General features: G+C 56.1%; 1 protein-coding gene across 5 annotated transcripts in view; it reads left to right on the plus strand.

Annotated features, from left to right (window-relative positions):
* The window catches only part of SHANK2 (SH3 and multiple ankyrin repeat domains 2), a 473,760-nt gene that overhangs the window by 254,425 nt on the left and 206,585 nt on the right, over positions 1–12,750 (plus strand). Inside the window, exon 1 of one of the 5 annotated variants that reach the window (XM_057553702.1) lies at positions 9,772–10,372. The exons of the other annotated variants lie outside the window; for them this stretch is intronic. Within the exon in view, the coding sequence (XP_057409685.1) occupies positions 10,336–10,372 (37 nt within the window). The 5' untranslated portion in view covers positions 9,772–10,335. Of the gene's footprint in view, positions 1–9,771; positions 10,373–12,750 lie in introns of those variants that run through there. 5 annotated transcript variants of the gene reach the window in all.

The raw sequence follows: 12,750 nt of genomic DNA on the forward strand, positions 1-12,750 counted from the left end.
TGGGGAGAAGGGACAGATATGAGACACGCATAGCAGTCATTGTCTACTGCTTCCACTTTTGCTGTTGTGGTGATTGTTGTCTTATTTCTGGATCCCACATCTTTTGTACATTTCTGCAAGAGAGCAGAGCAAGCCAAGGTGTCTCTGGGGCCCCAGTGAAATCCATCAAGTCCCTTTGACCTGGGGAGGCCTGACCTGAGTCTCAGAGGTACCCCAGGGCCCAGGTGACCAGGTGGGACCCTGCCCAGCAGCCCTGAAGATCCTGTGGTTCTGTCCTCAGCCTGCTGGGGTCGGGGGGGCCCATGGCCTGCAGGCTCCAGCCTCCCTGTGTGGCAATGCCCAGCTCCCCCGAAATCACGCCACTCAGCTCCAAGAACCCTCTCTCCTCTTGGAGAAGGATGCTTCACGGAGCTGACAGGGTCCTCGGGTTTGCCAGCCAGAAGGACGTTTAGCGGGCATTCTACTTGACCCCTTATTTGACATATGGGGAAACTGAGGCCCAGGGGAGGCGGGACCCACAGCCAAGCAGAGGTGGGATCAGGACACACACAGGTGAGTCAGTTGACTTCCCTGTTCAGCATCACCTGCCCCCCAGGTGAGCCCCCTGCCCTCCCCTCACAGGGTCTACCCCACTCCCTCCTGTCCAGTGGTCGGGACACCACTGGCCGGCTTTGACGTTGAGGTGGAGGTGGAAGTGAGGCCAGCGCTGCCCCGGAGTGAAGGGCACGGGGTTGAGTGAGTTCTGGCACCGCTTGAGCCTCAATCTTCACATCTGTAAAATGGGCATGAAAGGACCCACCTCACCTGGCTGTTGAGAGAACGGAACGTGTGACAGGCCCGGCCCTGGGCTGCGCTGGGTGGGCGTTCAGAGTGGGGGCCTACAGTGATGATGCGGGTATTCATGTTGGAGAAACGACCACCGCCTCAGCCCTCAGAGCCCTCCCCCTGCTCATCCCAAATTGCTCATGGGAGGCAGCCGCCGTCCGCATTTCTTCACCTTACTTTCCGAGGCCACGGCCCACTGGCTGGCCCACCGGGGTCTTCTCTCCCCTCCTGCCCCTCGCGGTTGGGTTCTGCCTGGACTTGGGGTTTGCCTGATGGTGGCATCTGATTGAGCTCTGCTGCCAGCTCGGCCCGGGAAGGAATTCATTTGAAGGGGAAATCAGTCACCGAGGCTTAATTAGTTCCCAGAATACAAACCTGCCTTAGGACGTGCTAGCGAGGGCATGAACCCAGGTGGGGACCATCGCAGTGCTCACTCAGGGCTGTCACGAGCACTTCATTCTCCGGGCATCCCGGCACCTGTATAGGTTTCGATCCGCTAACACTTTGATCTAAAAGTTGGGGGCCCGAAATCTTCAAAGGCTGGATTCTTGTGTTGAAATAAACCTCCCCAGTGTCTGTGATCCTTCCCGCCAGGCTGCAAGGGCACCCATGGTGCCAGGAACAACTGCATGTCTTGGCTTCCACGGTCAGTGGTCAAGGCACACCCAGGCTTCCTCACTCCGGCCTGTCTCTGCTTTGACACACTCACCATCTCCCCAACGGACATACCTGCTGCCTCTAGACACAGAGATCAGGGACTCACTGCCACGTACTGTGTGTGCATGCAGGTGGGCAGTTGGGGAGATGCTTATTTGCTTAATATATGTTTATGAACCCATGACTTCTACCTTCCAATCATGTCAGAGCAGCTCAGGTCGGACGAACCCTCCTGCTGATAATAATGACAAACTTGAGACAAAATATATAAAAATAGCAACAACTGCTTTTAGCCATTGATAGGTAACTGAAAGCAGATGGAACCAGAGGGGCCAGGACCCTTGACAGAAGGGGAGTCCTCCAGGTGAGACCCACGTGAATGAGGGGGTTCCCTGATAGAAAGTGAGTTTCTCTGGGTTGAGGATCCAGCGGTTGGCGGTCAGGGTCAGGGCCACCTGAGTGGCTGGAAATGGGGGGGCGGGGGGGGATGCTGGAAAGTGGATAGCCCCCAAGTCTGCACATAAATCCCCCTCAAATCCTTGACTGACTTCTGAACTGTCATGTGCAAAATGAGAGTCCAGGGGTCCCAGTGGAACACAGTAGCTTAAAGCTCAACGAGCCAAGGGGAGACAATGTGGAGTTGAATTCTGTCTCATTCGAGGAGTTTGTTTCTGCCAGAGCCCAAGAAGGGCCCCAGAAGTCAGGACCTCCCATAAGGACCACACCAACAGAGATTTCCCCAAAAAGCCTAAAAGCCATGCTTTCACAGGACAAAGTGTTCTGCTGATAATTTTACTCCCTGCCAGAGGAACTCAACACTCTTCAGAGGAAGATAACAAGACCCAGAGTCTCTACAACATATCAAACACAATGGCTGATATAGAATCAAAAATGACTAGACAAGCAAAGAAGCAGGAAAGCGTGACATGTAATCAAAGGAAACCTCAATTAACAGAAGCAGACCCAGAGACAACCCAGATGTTAATAGGCAGACAAGGACCTAAAATAACTGGAACATGTATTTATAAGCTCCCACTTGGTGCCGGGTCTTGCGTTGTATCCTGTGTAAAGCCCCTCCCCCACCCATGCCTTCCAGAAGGTTCCAGCTGTGGGGTGGAGGTGTTCATGGTGGGAAGAGTTCTAGAAACAGATATTTCATGTAGTGAGACAAACACAGTGAAAGCCTCAATGACAAAGTCCAGGATGTGAGGTAGGAAAGTGCCATTCTTTCGTTTATTCATTTATCGAATCAAGGTAGAAAAGCACAGGTATCTAGTGGGAGGCTGAGCTGTGTTCTGGTGATGAAGTGGTGAATAAGACAGATGCAGTCCCTATGGATAAAATAAGATAATATAAGCAAACTCACAAATGGTGTGATTTCAGTTTTTGAGAAGTGCAACGAAGGAAAAGTAACAAGGGGCTAAGAGAAAGAATAAGAGGGTTGCCTTTTTAGAAAGGATGGTCAAGGAACACCTCTGGGATGAGGCGACCTCGAGAGTGAGTGCTGAAGGATGGGAGTTAGAGAAGCCAGCTCGAGGGGAGGGTAAAGGAGTCCGTGTGGGGGGCACAGCAGAGGTGAGGCCCAGAGGGGTGTTCAGGGCACCGAGAGGGGCTGGCAGGGGCCTGTGGGGGAGGGGCGGTGTGGAGGAGCAGGGGTAGCGGAGGTGATGGCATGAGGAGCCCTGGGGGCCTGTAAGGGAGAGCGACACAGCCTGCCACATGTGGTGTCTTTGAAGTTCAGGCAGCTCTAACAAAACACCACAGACAGGGCACGTTAAACAACAGACATTGATTTCTCACAGTCCTGGAGGCTGGACGTCCAGCATCAAGGTGCCTACCAGTTCAGGTCCCAGTGAGGCCCCGCCTCCTGGTTTGCAGATGGTGCCTTCTCTCTGTGTCCTCATGTGGCAGAGAGAGATGTCTCTCCCTGCCTCTTCTTATAAGGGCACTAATCCCATCATGGGGCCCCACCCTCATGACCTAATCACCTCCCAAAGGCCCCACCTCCCAATACCATCCCACTGGGAGTCGGGGCTTCAGCCTATGAATTTGGGGGAGATAACCTTCTGTCTCTAGCACGTGGTCACTCTAGCTACCCTCCAGCCAGCTCAGGGGCTGCCTTTCAGCAAATCGCTCTGGGTGTGGTTAACTTTTCAGTGTGTCCTGAGACATGTGGGCGTCCGTGGCTGCAGAGGTTCACTCTGTGGGGTCCTGGCACCTGCAGTGCAGTCCCCAGTGTCCAGGCACCCAGAAGGCTTCCGGAAGAGGTGTCCATGTCTGGCCTTGGGGGTTGAGGGCGGTTCCGTTGAGCAGTTGGGCAGGGTGGGCACTGGTAACTTGTCTCAGCGCCCTGAGCCTCAGTTTCCCCTGTGGGAAGTCCAGATGTCCTCCATCGCTGGGCTCTCAGAAGGGCCACCCAGGGTGGCTCTTGCTTTCTTTATTAAGCCACAGCGCTGCCACTTGCCCCACCCCACCGGGGGAGAGCTTTTGCCTGGCATGCAGTGTCTCTGCAGGACCCTGGCATGCAGTGTCTCTGCAGGACTGAAGCTGCGCGGAGGGAGGGGCAAAGGCAGGGTTTGGAGTCTGCGGTCCTTCCAGAATGCACCTTGGGGACCCTCATCCTCTGTGTGGTCAGCCCCAGTTCAACCCTCCAAAGCCCCTCTCCCTGTCTCTGCTCTGACCTTGGTCTTGACTCTAAAGCACTGCATCAGGACTGGTGCGTAGCCCCTGCCGGAGCCCCCGACTCCTGCTACCATCAGCAGGGAGCCTGACCGCCCTGGGGAGAGACCCCCACCCCGGGGGGTGTTCTGAAGCCCCCTCATCGGTGCCCCTTACCCGATTATCCAGGGGCCTCAATGGATCCTCCAGGAGCAAAGCTTCCCTCTGTGGCCCCAGCTGACGGGAACGTTACAAATCCTGCAGACACCTACATCTTTGTTCAGAGATAACCCCGCATTATTGCTGAGACGCCTTTTTATATCTCCTGTTATTTATAAAAGTATGATTCATTTAACAATTATTGTGAGATGGGGAAATGTTGCCTACTAATATTAAAATTGCAGTTATCTAAAGCAACGCAGAAAGGAAGCAAGGTCTGCTATTTTGGATCAGGTGGGGAGTAGGCAGGAAGAATCCGGGTCTAGCCCACAGCCCCCCAGGACCTGCTGCCTCCCTGGTCCTGGCTTGGTGAGCTGGGCCAGGCTCTCACACACGCAGTTTCCTTTTCAGCAATTGGTTTTTGCTTCTGTAAGATAAAGTGGAGGACGGAGCTGGTGGGCCACTGAGACCCTCTGGAGTTTCGTTTCCGCTTTTCAGTTCCCCATGGGACTCCTGTCTGTCGAGAGGCTATAGCCGCCTCCGCAAGTTTGCATTAAGGCAGAGATAGACTCAGGGACTCTCCTGCTTACCCAGCCCCTGTCTCCATCCCAGCCAGCTCTCCCTTCTCCACCCACCCCCACAAACAGGAGGCGGGGCCTGAGTGAATCCCCAGGCCGCTTGGAAAGAGAAGGGAAACAGCCACTATCTCTGGGATTTCAGGGCCTTGGAGACATTCACATCCCAGCCCCAACCCCAACCTCAGCCCCAGCCCCGCCAGCTGGTCAGCCAGGGTCTTACTGAAGAGATCCCTCTGGCTGCTGATGAAGAAAAGGAAGGTCCCAAAGGATTTTGGTGGCTCTCAGCGTGCCAAGGGGGCCAGAGAGCCAGGCTTGGGGGCTGTGTGGCCAGCCTGGTAACCAGCCCACGTGTGGCCGCTGCATGCAGCCGGCACCGCCCTGAGCCGGGTCCACGCCCGCTGGCCCCGTGGCGTTGCTCCTCCTGAACCAGAGCCTTGGCCGTGCCTCGGGTCGCCTGGAGCCCCGGCAGCAGCGCAAAAGCTGAAAGAATGAGCCCCAGCTCCCCCGACCCCCAGACAGGCAGGACGGGGGGTGGGGACTCTGCAGACACAGCAAGGACACTGAGGACACTGGCCTGACCGATGTCCAGAGCGCCTGCCCGTGGGCACCGGGAGAGAGCCCTGCAGGGCCGTTCCTTCTCTGGTGCCCAGCAGGGCAGCTGAGCCTCCGAGGATCGGGCAGGGCCTGGGCGGACATGGGGGCGGATGGAGGTAGGATGGGGCAGAGAAGGGAGGCGATTTCAGTACAACCAAGGAGACCAGCTTGGTGGGCCTGGAGAAGGGCCTGGGGACACTCAGAACAAAGTAGAAGCTGGACTCGCCACCTCCCTCTTTTCCGGTTCATTCATTCACTCACGTCCACAGCAGTGGGAGCACACCCCGTTTGCAGGACGATAGGGGAGCTGGACCCTAGACCTGGCTTCAGGAAGCTTGATGTTCCCTGGAGCCGGGAAAGTCCCCAGGGTGGACTGCTGGCCTGGCGGCCCTGGGTGGGGCAGGGTGGGGGTGGGGTCTCTCCAGTAACTGGATCCATCCGGGAGACTTCCTGGAGGAGGCGGCACCCAAAGAGGCCATGTAAGTGCATTCTGAGGGCCCTCGGAGGGCTTATCATAGACACAGGGGCAGGGTGGGGGCCGGGTAGATTGACTTGGTATTCACTCACAGATTTTTTTTTTTTTAGTTAAATGTATTTATTTAGCAGTTGCCCATTTAGCCATGGCCACCTTCAAGTCCAGGCACTGGTACAGGTATTGATTTGATCCTCACCTCCTATGTGGCGACACCATTCACATCCTCACTGATAGAAGAGGAAAAGAATGTACGGAGATTTATCGTGGCTTTCCCGGGTCACAGAGCTGGGAGGTAAAGGGGCTGGGACTCGACCCCAGAAGGCTGACGTCCCCCTTTTTGTGCTCTAAACACGACTTATGCGATCCCACAGCCAACACTGGGAATGCGTTGGGTTATGCCTGACCAGCCCATGGCCGCCAAGCAGTAAGACACAGAGCCGGCCCCTAAATCAGATGCTGGTCCACTTTCCCTCATCGGGCTCTTTCCCCGCCAGCTGGCACGGCGAGCAGAGGTGGGCTGATTGTCCACGCCGAGCAGGCGACGTTCCTGAGACCCACCGGCCCCGCAGACTCTCACCAGGCTTGTTTATAACACCTGGCGCTTCCTCCCTGCCAGGACTTCAGAGCGTCTTGAAATGTTCTGAGGTGCGAAGAGCCTTTTTTATAGAAAAAATGAAATTATTTTCAGCCTGTTATCAGGCAGTTGTCAAAAGACGTGGCAGATGAAGGGCTTAGACAGCGAGGGTTTGGGAGGCGGTCAGAGCGAGGTGGGGCATGGGGCACAGAGGCCAAAGCTGTGCAGGTCGGGGTAGGGGGGGGCATGGGGTGGACGGGAGGGCGGGGCCGTGTCGCGCATCGTTTATTTATTACTTCTTGCCGAGGGCCTGGCACTGGACTCGGGCTGGGTGGGGCTGAGGTGATGCTAAAGGGCCAGGCCAGAAGGCTGACAGCTTGGGGTTCATTCTGGGGTGACCTTCTTCCTTCCTGGAAGCTATCTGATTTGGGGGGCCTCCATCTAATCCCTCCTCCTGCCGTTATGTCTTTCAAACAGGCCCCAACTCAAAAGATGCTCACTTATCCTTTGAGGTGGGTGGGTGGGTGAGCAGGTGGACAGATTCACCAGGTAGCGTCCTGGTCCCCACCCCCTGCCACCTGCCACCCGCCTCACCCCAGCCCAGCTCGGACCCAGAATTCTTCTTCTCCCTCCTCCCCCTCGTTTGGAATGAAATCCATTTGAAACCAAACCTCAGTCCGCAGGAATGTGACCAGCACAGCCTCTGATAGTCACTTTGGATGCTCCGTGAAGGACCCCGTGTAGGAAGAAAGGGTCTAGGAGTTGATGGGAGGAAAGCTTAGCCATCTTTGGGCTGGGCTCCGACACCTCCAAACCTACTTTATTTGTTGGGATGAAGCCTGTGCTTCGACTGCCTCGGCTTTCTCTTCCAATTAGTATGTGGCAGGTGCGGGCGTGTTGTCTGTGTGACAGGAAAGGAGACTGGTGCACATGCGTGCAGAGCCAGCACACAGGTAGTGAGCTCCCTGTTGCTGGAAGTATTCAAGGAGAGCATGCCTGCCAGTGGCGAGGAGGTTTTACATGGGCGAGGTGGGTGAAGTCAGGAACGGACCACCTCCTCCCCAAACCCCGGCAGGATTTCTGTGGGGCAGAGCCTGGTCCGTGGGGCCGGGCACACAGTAGGTCTGCACATGAACCTAAGCTCTGGCTCCTAGTCTTGGTGAATTGTTTGCTCAGATTCCTGGAAGGGTGATTGGAAGAGTTGTCTGCTTATTAGAAGAACTGAAGGTGTCTGGAATGGGAATCCTTTGGCTAAGGGGTGTTTCCTGGGGTTCCTCAAATTCTGTTATGTCCAAAGTCTGCTCTTATGCCCCCACCCCGCCCCTCATGCAGCCTGGGAGGGGGCCAGAATCTTCTCTGTCCTGACCACTGCTGCATCCCCTGGGCCCGCACAGCTCGGGTCCACACGCGCGATGGGACGTGGACCCTGGGCGGGGGGTGAGGGGTGATGGAGAGCCCCGCCTGCCCCTCTGCCCGGGGCCAGCCAGCCTGTTTCCTGGTTACAGGGTCTGTCTCAGCAAGGCTCACCTCTTGGGTGGGCAGCCGGGAGGGCCCCATGGTTTCCAGACTCTGCTCCTACTTGTGGACAAACGCACCACGAAGGTCACTCCGAACACAGTGACGGGGCAGCGGGCCGGGGGCTGTCCCACCTGGGCCACGTGTAAATGCTCTTTGGGCATCTCGGGTTCTGCTCCCAGCGCGGGGGCAAGGGCTCCACCCCAGGTCCACAGCGGGGGAGCCGGCGATGGCCCGGCACCTCTGGCCTTCGGCGGGGTCGCCGCCCATCAACCCCGGAACACAGGCACTCTCTGCTGACAGCAAAGGTGGCAGCGCCAGAACAAAGATTGTGGCGGGGACTTGGTGCGGGAGGAGGCCCACGCTTTGGGACAGCATCGATCACTAGCAGATGGAGGGAGGGCTGAGCACCACAGAGCCGCCCACTCCCCAGAGGGTTTCCTGGGCGGGGCGAGTGCTCGGGACCCACACAGCAGCGCCCCGGCCTCCGGGGGACGTCCCTAGTTTCACCGTCACTGTGGCATCCTGTCCCAGCCGGGGCAGACAGCCAACACACCCCCGATAAGCTAGACATCCCCACCTTGAAGACCCCTGGCGAATAAACCCGGTGGCAGAGCTGCAGGCTCCCCAAGTGGAAGCAGCTGTGTCCTTGTTGGTGACGCTTTCTGCATCCGAGAGAGATGCTTCTGGAAGCTTTTCAGCCTTGCACCAAGGTCCAAGGACATCCAGCTGTGCCAGCGCCACCTCTGTCCCCCAGGGACGTGAGTGGTGAGGGGCAGGTCGTGGGGTCTTTGTTGATAAACTGCACCAGCGGCCGAATGTCTCCTGGGGCAGGTCCCAGAAATGGCCTGGGCTCTGGCATGGCGGGGGAGGGTCACCTGGGGCGGGGTTTGAAGGCAGCTCCGAGCTGTGTGATGGGGCGTCGTGGGAGTGCAAGGAGGACGGTGCTCAAATGCTCGGCTGGTACAGGGCACCCAGTCTCCATTCTCGCCACCCTGGAGAGACCATTGGGTGAGACGTCCCGCCAGCCTGGGCATCCCGTGAGGAGATGCTCCCAGAGCTTCTTACGCTGCCATTTTTGTTGACACAAAGCATGTCGACCATATGGAATTCAACTTACAGGCTCCCGTTGCTTTTCCTCATCTCATCCCATCTTTCTCTCTCTAGCTCACTCTTTTTTTTTTTTTTTTTCGAATTTCAGAAGCAGTTCTCTTAGCAACCAAAAAAACACACACTTAATTACAGCCCCAGCAGCAGATGCGTCGGGTGGCAGAGCCCGCTCCCTGGGATGCTCTGTTTAGTTTTCGGAAAGACCTTTCTCCTTGTGTAGAAATAACCCCGTCCCACCTGCCGTGGGGCTCGCCAGCCACGGCCCCTCCCTTTGTGTTTCCTGCAGGGCAGAACTTTCTCCCTGTCGCCTCTCCCTGTGTCTCCCGGACCTCTGTAAGAAATGTGCAACGTGGCTCTGAAAACGCTCATTTTTATCAACTGCCTGGAATTAGGGCAAGCCGTGGCTGGGCTGCAGTTTGTTTTATCTCTCTTTTGTTTCAAAAAAAAAGAGGGTGGGTGGAAATCCTGTTTTCTCCAGGGTCATTACCTCCAAGGGGGAGGGGCGGGGAGCCAGAGAAGTAATGGGTCCTTGTGTGTGATTCTTGCCGGCGGAAATCTGGGTCATGTTCAGAAATTCCAGAGGGCTGGCATCGGCCGCCCAGTTAACACGGGTCTGGCGTGCGGCTTATCTGGAACCGGGATGTTTTATCTCCTCAACTGGCTCCCCACGTCAGCTGGCGGACAACCGGCATTCGAGAGCACTTGGCTTCTTCTTTAAAATGAAAATCAGCGAAGCACCCTGCATGCTGTGTAGCCCCGGGCGCCTCTGAGCGGGAGTGGCCCGAGCCCCAGCCGGAGGGTCCTTGGATCGTCGCGGGGGGGGGGGGGGCTCCGGCTCACCGATGCCTTCTGCGTGCGCTGCTGACCCTCCTCCCCGAGGCACTGATCACAAAAGCAGGGTAGCACCGCTCACATGACGGGCGCGGGGAGCGGCCGCGGGCTTTGAGAGCAGCCCCAGTCTACGCACAGTTGGCTCCCAGCTGACAGGCAGAATATGGGGTGGGCTTTGTCACCAGCATGCTGGGTCTGGCCTGCCCAGCTGTGCTCGGGAGCCGGCAGTGCCCAGAGGCCCGCCACCGCTCCCCGGGTCCAAGCCGCTCCGGAGCCCAGGGGCCCGGCAGCCCTCCTCCCCTTCCTCCCATCCGAGAAGGTTATATAATGAGCGGACCACTGCCGAAGTCGGAGGGAAAATGAAGTCTTTGTTAAATGCCTTCACCAAGAAGGAAGGTAAGGAACGAGCTGTAGGGTGTGTGGTGCACGGGAATGAGCCGTTTCTTACTGATTCTCCGGGGAAGCTGGGGCCTCCCGTTCCTCCTAAAATTGCTGGTTGTTCATTCCCGTCATGGAAGGGAATAATTACCTCTGGTGGGCGATAGGGCTTTGTTGCAGTTGGTCTGGAATTTTAACCCACTTGAAGGTGCCGGGGGTTTTTTGCTGGTTTTTTTTTTTCCTAAGTCTCCAGCCCCTTTGCAGAATTGTGGCATGTGCATCCCTGGTGCTTCCAGAGGGCAGTTTAGGAACTAAGTCCTGGGGAAAATAGGAAGTTTGACTCTAGTCTGTCCGCTACCTGGAGGATATTGAGCACTTGGGCAGGAGTAAGGAAGGTCAGGACACTGCTGGCCGCCCCGGCCGGGTGGACGCTTTCAAAACCACCGCTCGGCTGTCCTTGGCCGTCCCCGGGGTTGCAGTTTCAGGGAGCGGATGGGAAATGCAACGCGGTAGACTTTAAAAGTGCATCTGCTTTTTGCATACCTTGTGTGATTTGTATTGTGGAAAAGAAACGTATAAGTAAATGCATGGAAGACAGCTAAGAAAATATCCACCCACTTAGAGTTTGCAGATTGCCTGAAAGAAGGAAACAGTTGGGTGGAATATTAATTATTTTCAGACAGGAAAAGAGTTATTTCTAACCCTTTTCACACAAAAACCCCCAACATTTCCACGGCTGGTTCCAGTTAATTTGTCAGACAGGGAGCTCTTGTTTTATGAAATCAGGAGGTTTATGAAGACATGAGTTTAGAGGGATTAGGAAGATATTTCCCAGCCCAAGCCATAAAATAAACATGGAAGAAATTTCCAATTACACCGCACAGGAAACAAATTTAATGTGAATCTTGATAATTAAGCGAGATAATTTTCATTAGAATGTTCACCCTGATGTCACCTAGGCGATTCCATCCGAGCAACTCAATGGCTCCTCAGGGCAGAGTGTATTTGCAAAAGTCCCAGCTCTTTTATCCCTTAATCTTCCAAGGGCAGCTGCCCCATGTGAATTGTCACCATTCTCAGAAAGACCTCTTCCGCCTGGTTCTTGGGAATGTTTAGAAAAGACAGACTTTGTCTGTGCTCGTTTGCTTACATGATGAACCCAGATTCACCTTCTGGGACTTTGATCTTTGTAATCTGTGCACAGCATGAGTGTTTCAGCTGGGGGTATGGTTTTCTGTTCATTCTGTTCTCTTCTTCCCTCGATTTTTCTTCCCTTGTAAGTCTTTCTTAGTCATTGGCAGGACTCCCCCCCAAGTTCCATCACTTTCTGTCAAGGGCGTTAGTACTGTATGTACCCAGTTACATTGGTCAGAAAAATAGAATTGGCCGTAGGGTCAGGGAAGCTGGGAGGCTCGGCCCAAGTTCGTGTCATGGAGTGTGGGCGTTTCCTGGTCTCGGGGTGTCCCCTTTGAGCTGGCGTGACCCCTCCCCCCTCCCCCCGGTCCCCCGGGCCTGTCCTCGGGTGGGGGGCGCGGAGAATGAGCCAGGAAGCCGAGGGGGCTCTACCCCCAGCGTCTGCCTGAGAGGCTGTCTTCCTCCTGGTGCTGTGGTCCTGCAGCCAGCGGGCTCTGTGAATGGAGAGCTTCACTGCTCTCGGAGATCCAGGAACCGCCGTCCTTTGCAAGGTCTTCCTCCCCTCCCACTCCTCTGCCGGGCGGGGCTCAGATCACCCTCTGTCGTTCCAGAAGTCTTCTGGCCTCCATCCGACACTGACAGAGGGAGTGACATGGATGAGGTTCTCCCTGGTGACCAGCAAACACAAACCCGGCACTTTTCCCAAAATTGAGATTTTTACTAGGAGGTGGGGTAAGGTCTGGGCTGATTCCTCGGTGGGCCGACCCCTGGAGAAGGCAGCCTCTTGGGCCCTGGAGACAGGGGTCCACGGAGCACGCCTTTCCTACTCCATCTCCCTCCCCGCCAGGCTTTGAAGAGTTCCTTTGCTTTGAGGATGCAAGTGATAGTGTCTCTTGCCCTGACAGACAGCCTTCAGAGGAAGCAGGTTGGCATGAGGGTGTGGCTGGAAAGAGCGTGACCTCCCCGGTGGGTCATTTCCAAGTTCTCACGACTGTAGGAGCCAGATGTGGATTCTGAGTGTGCGTCCTCGGGAAACCATGTGACATTTCTGTGTGGTTTCCCTGGGTTGGCCGCATCTCTGCTTTCCCAGGACTGCCCTGCATCCCAGGGAGGTGACAAAGGGGTGCACTTGGTCACAGCTGTCTCAGTGGAGCTCTGCCAGCACCACCTCTGTCCCTGTCAGCCCTGCCAGCACCACCTCTGTCCCCCATGAGCCCTGCCAGCACCATCTCTGTCCCCTGTGAGCCCTGCCAGCACCATCT

This window comes from Balaenoptera acutorostrata, chromosome 9 (assembly GCF_949987535.1).
Source record: "Balaenoptera acutorostrata chromosome 9, mBalAcu1.1, whole genome shotgun sequence".
Classification (NCBI taxonomy): Eukaryota; Metazoa; Chordata; class Mammalia; order Artiodactyla; family Balaenopteridae; genus Balaenoptera; species Balaenoptera acutorostrata.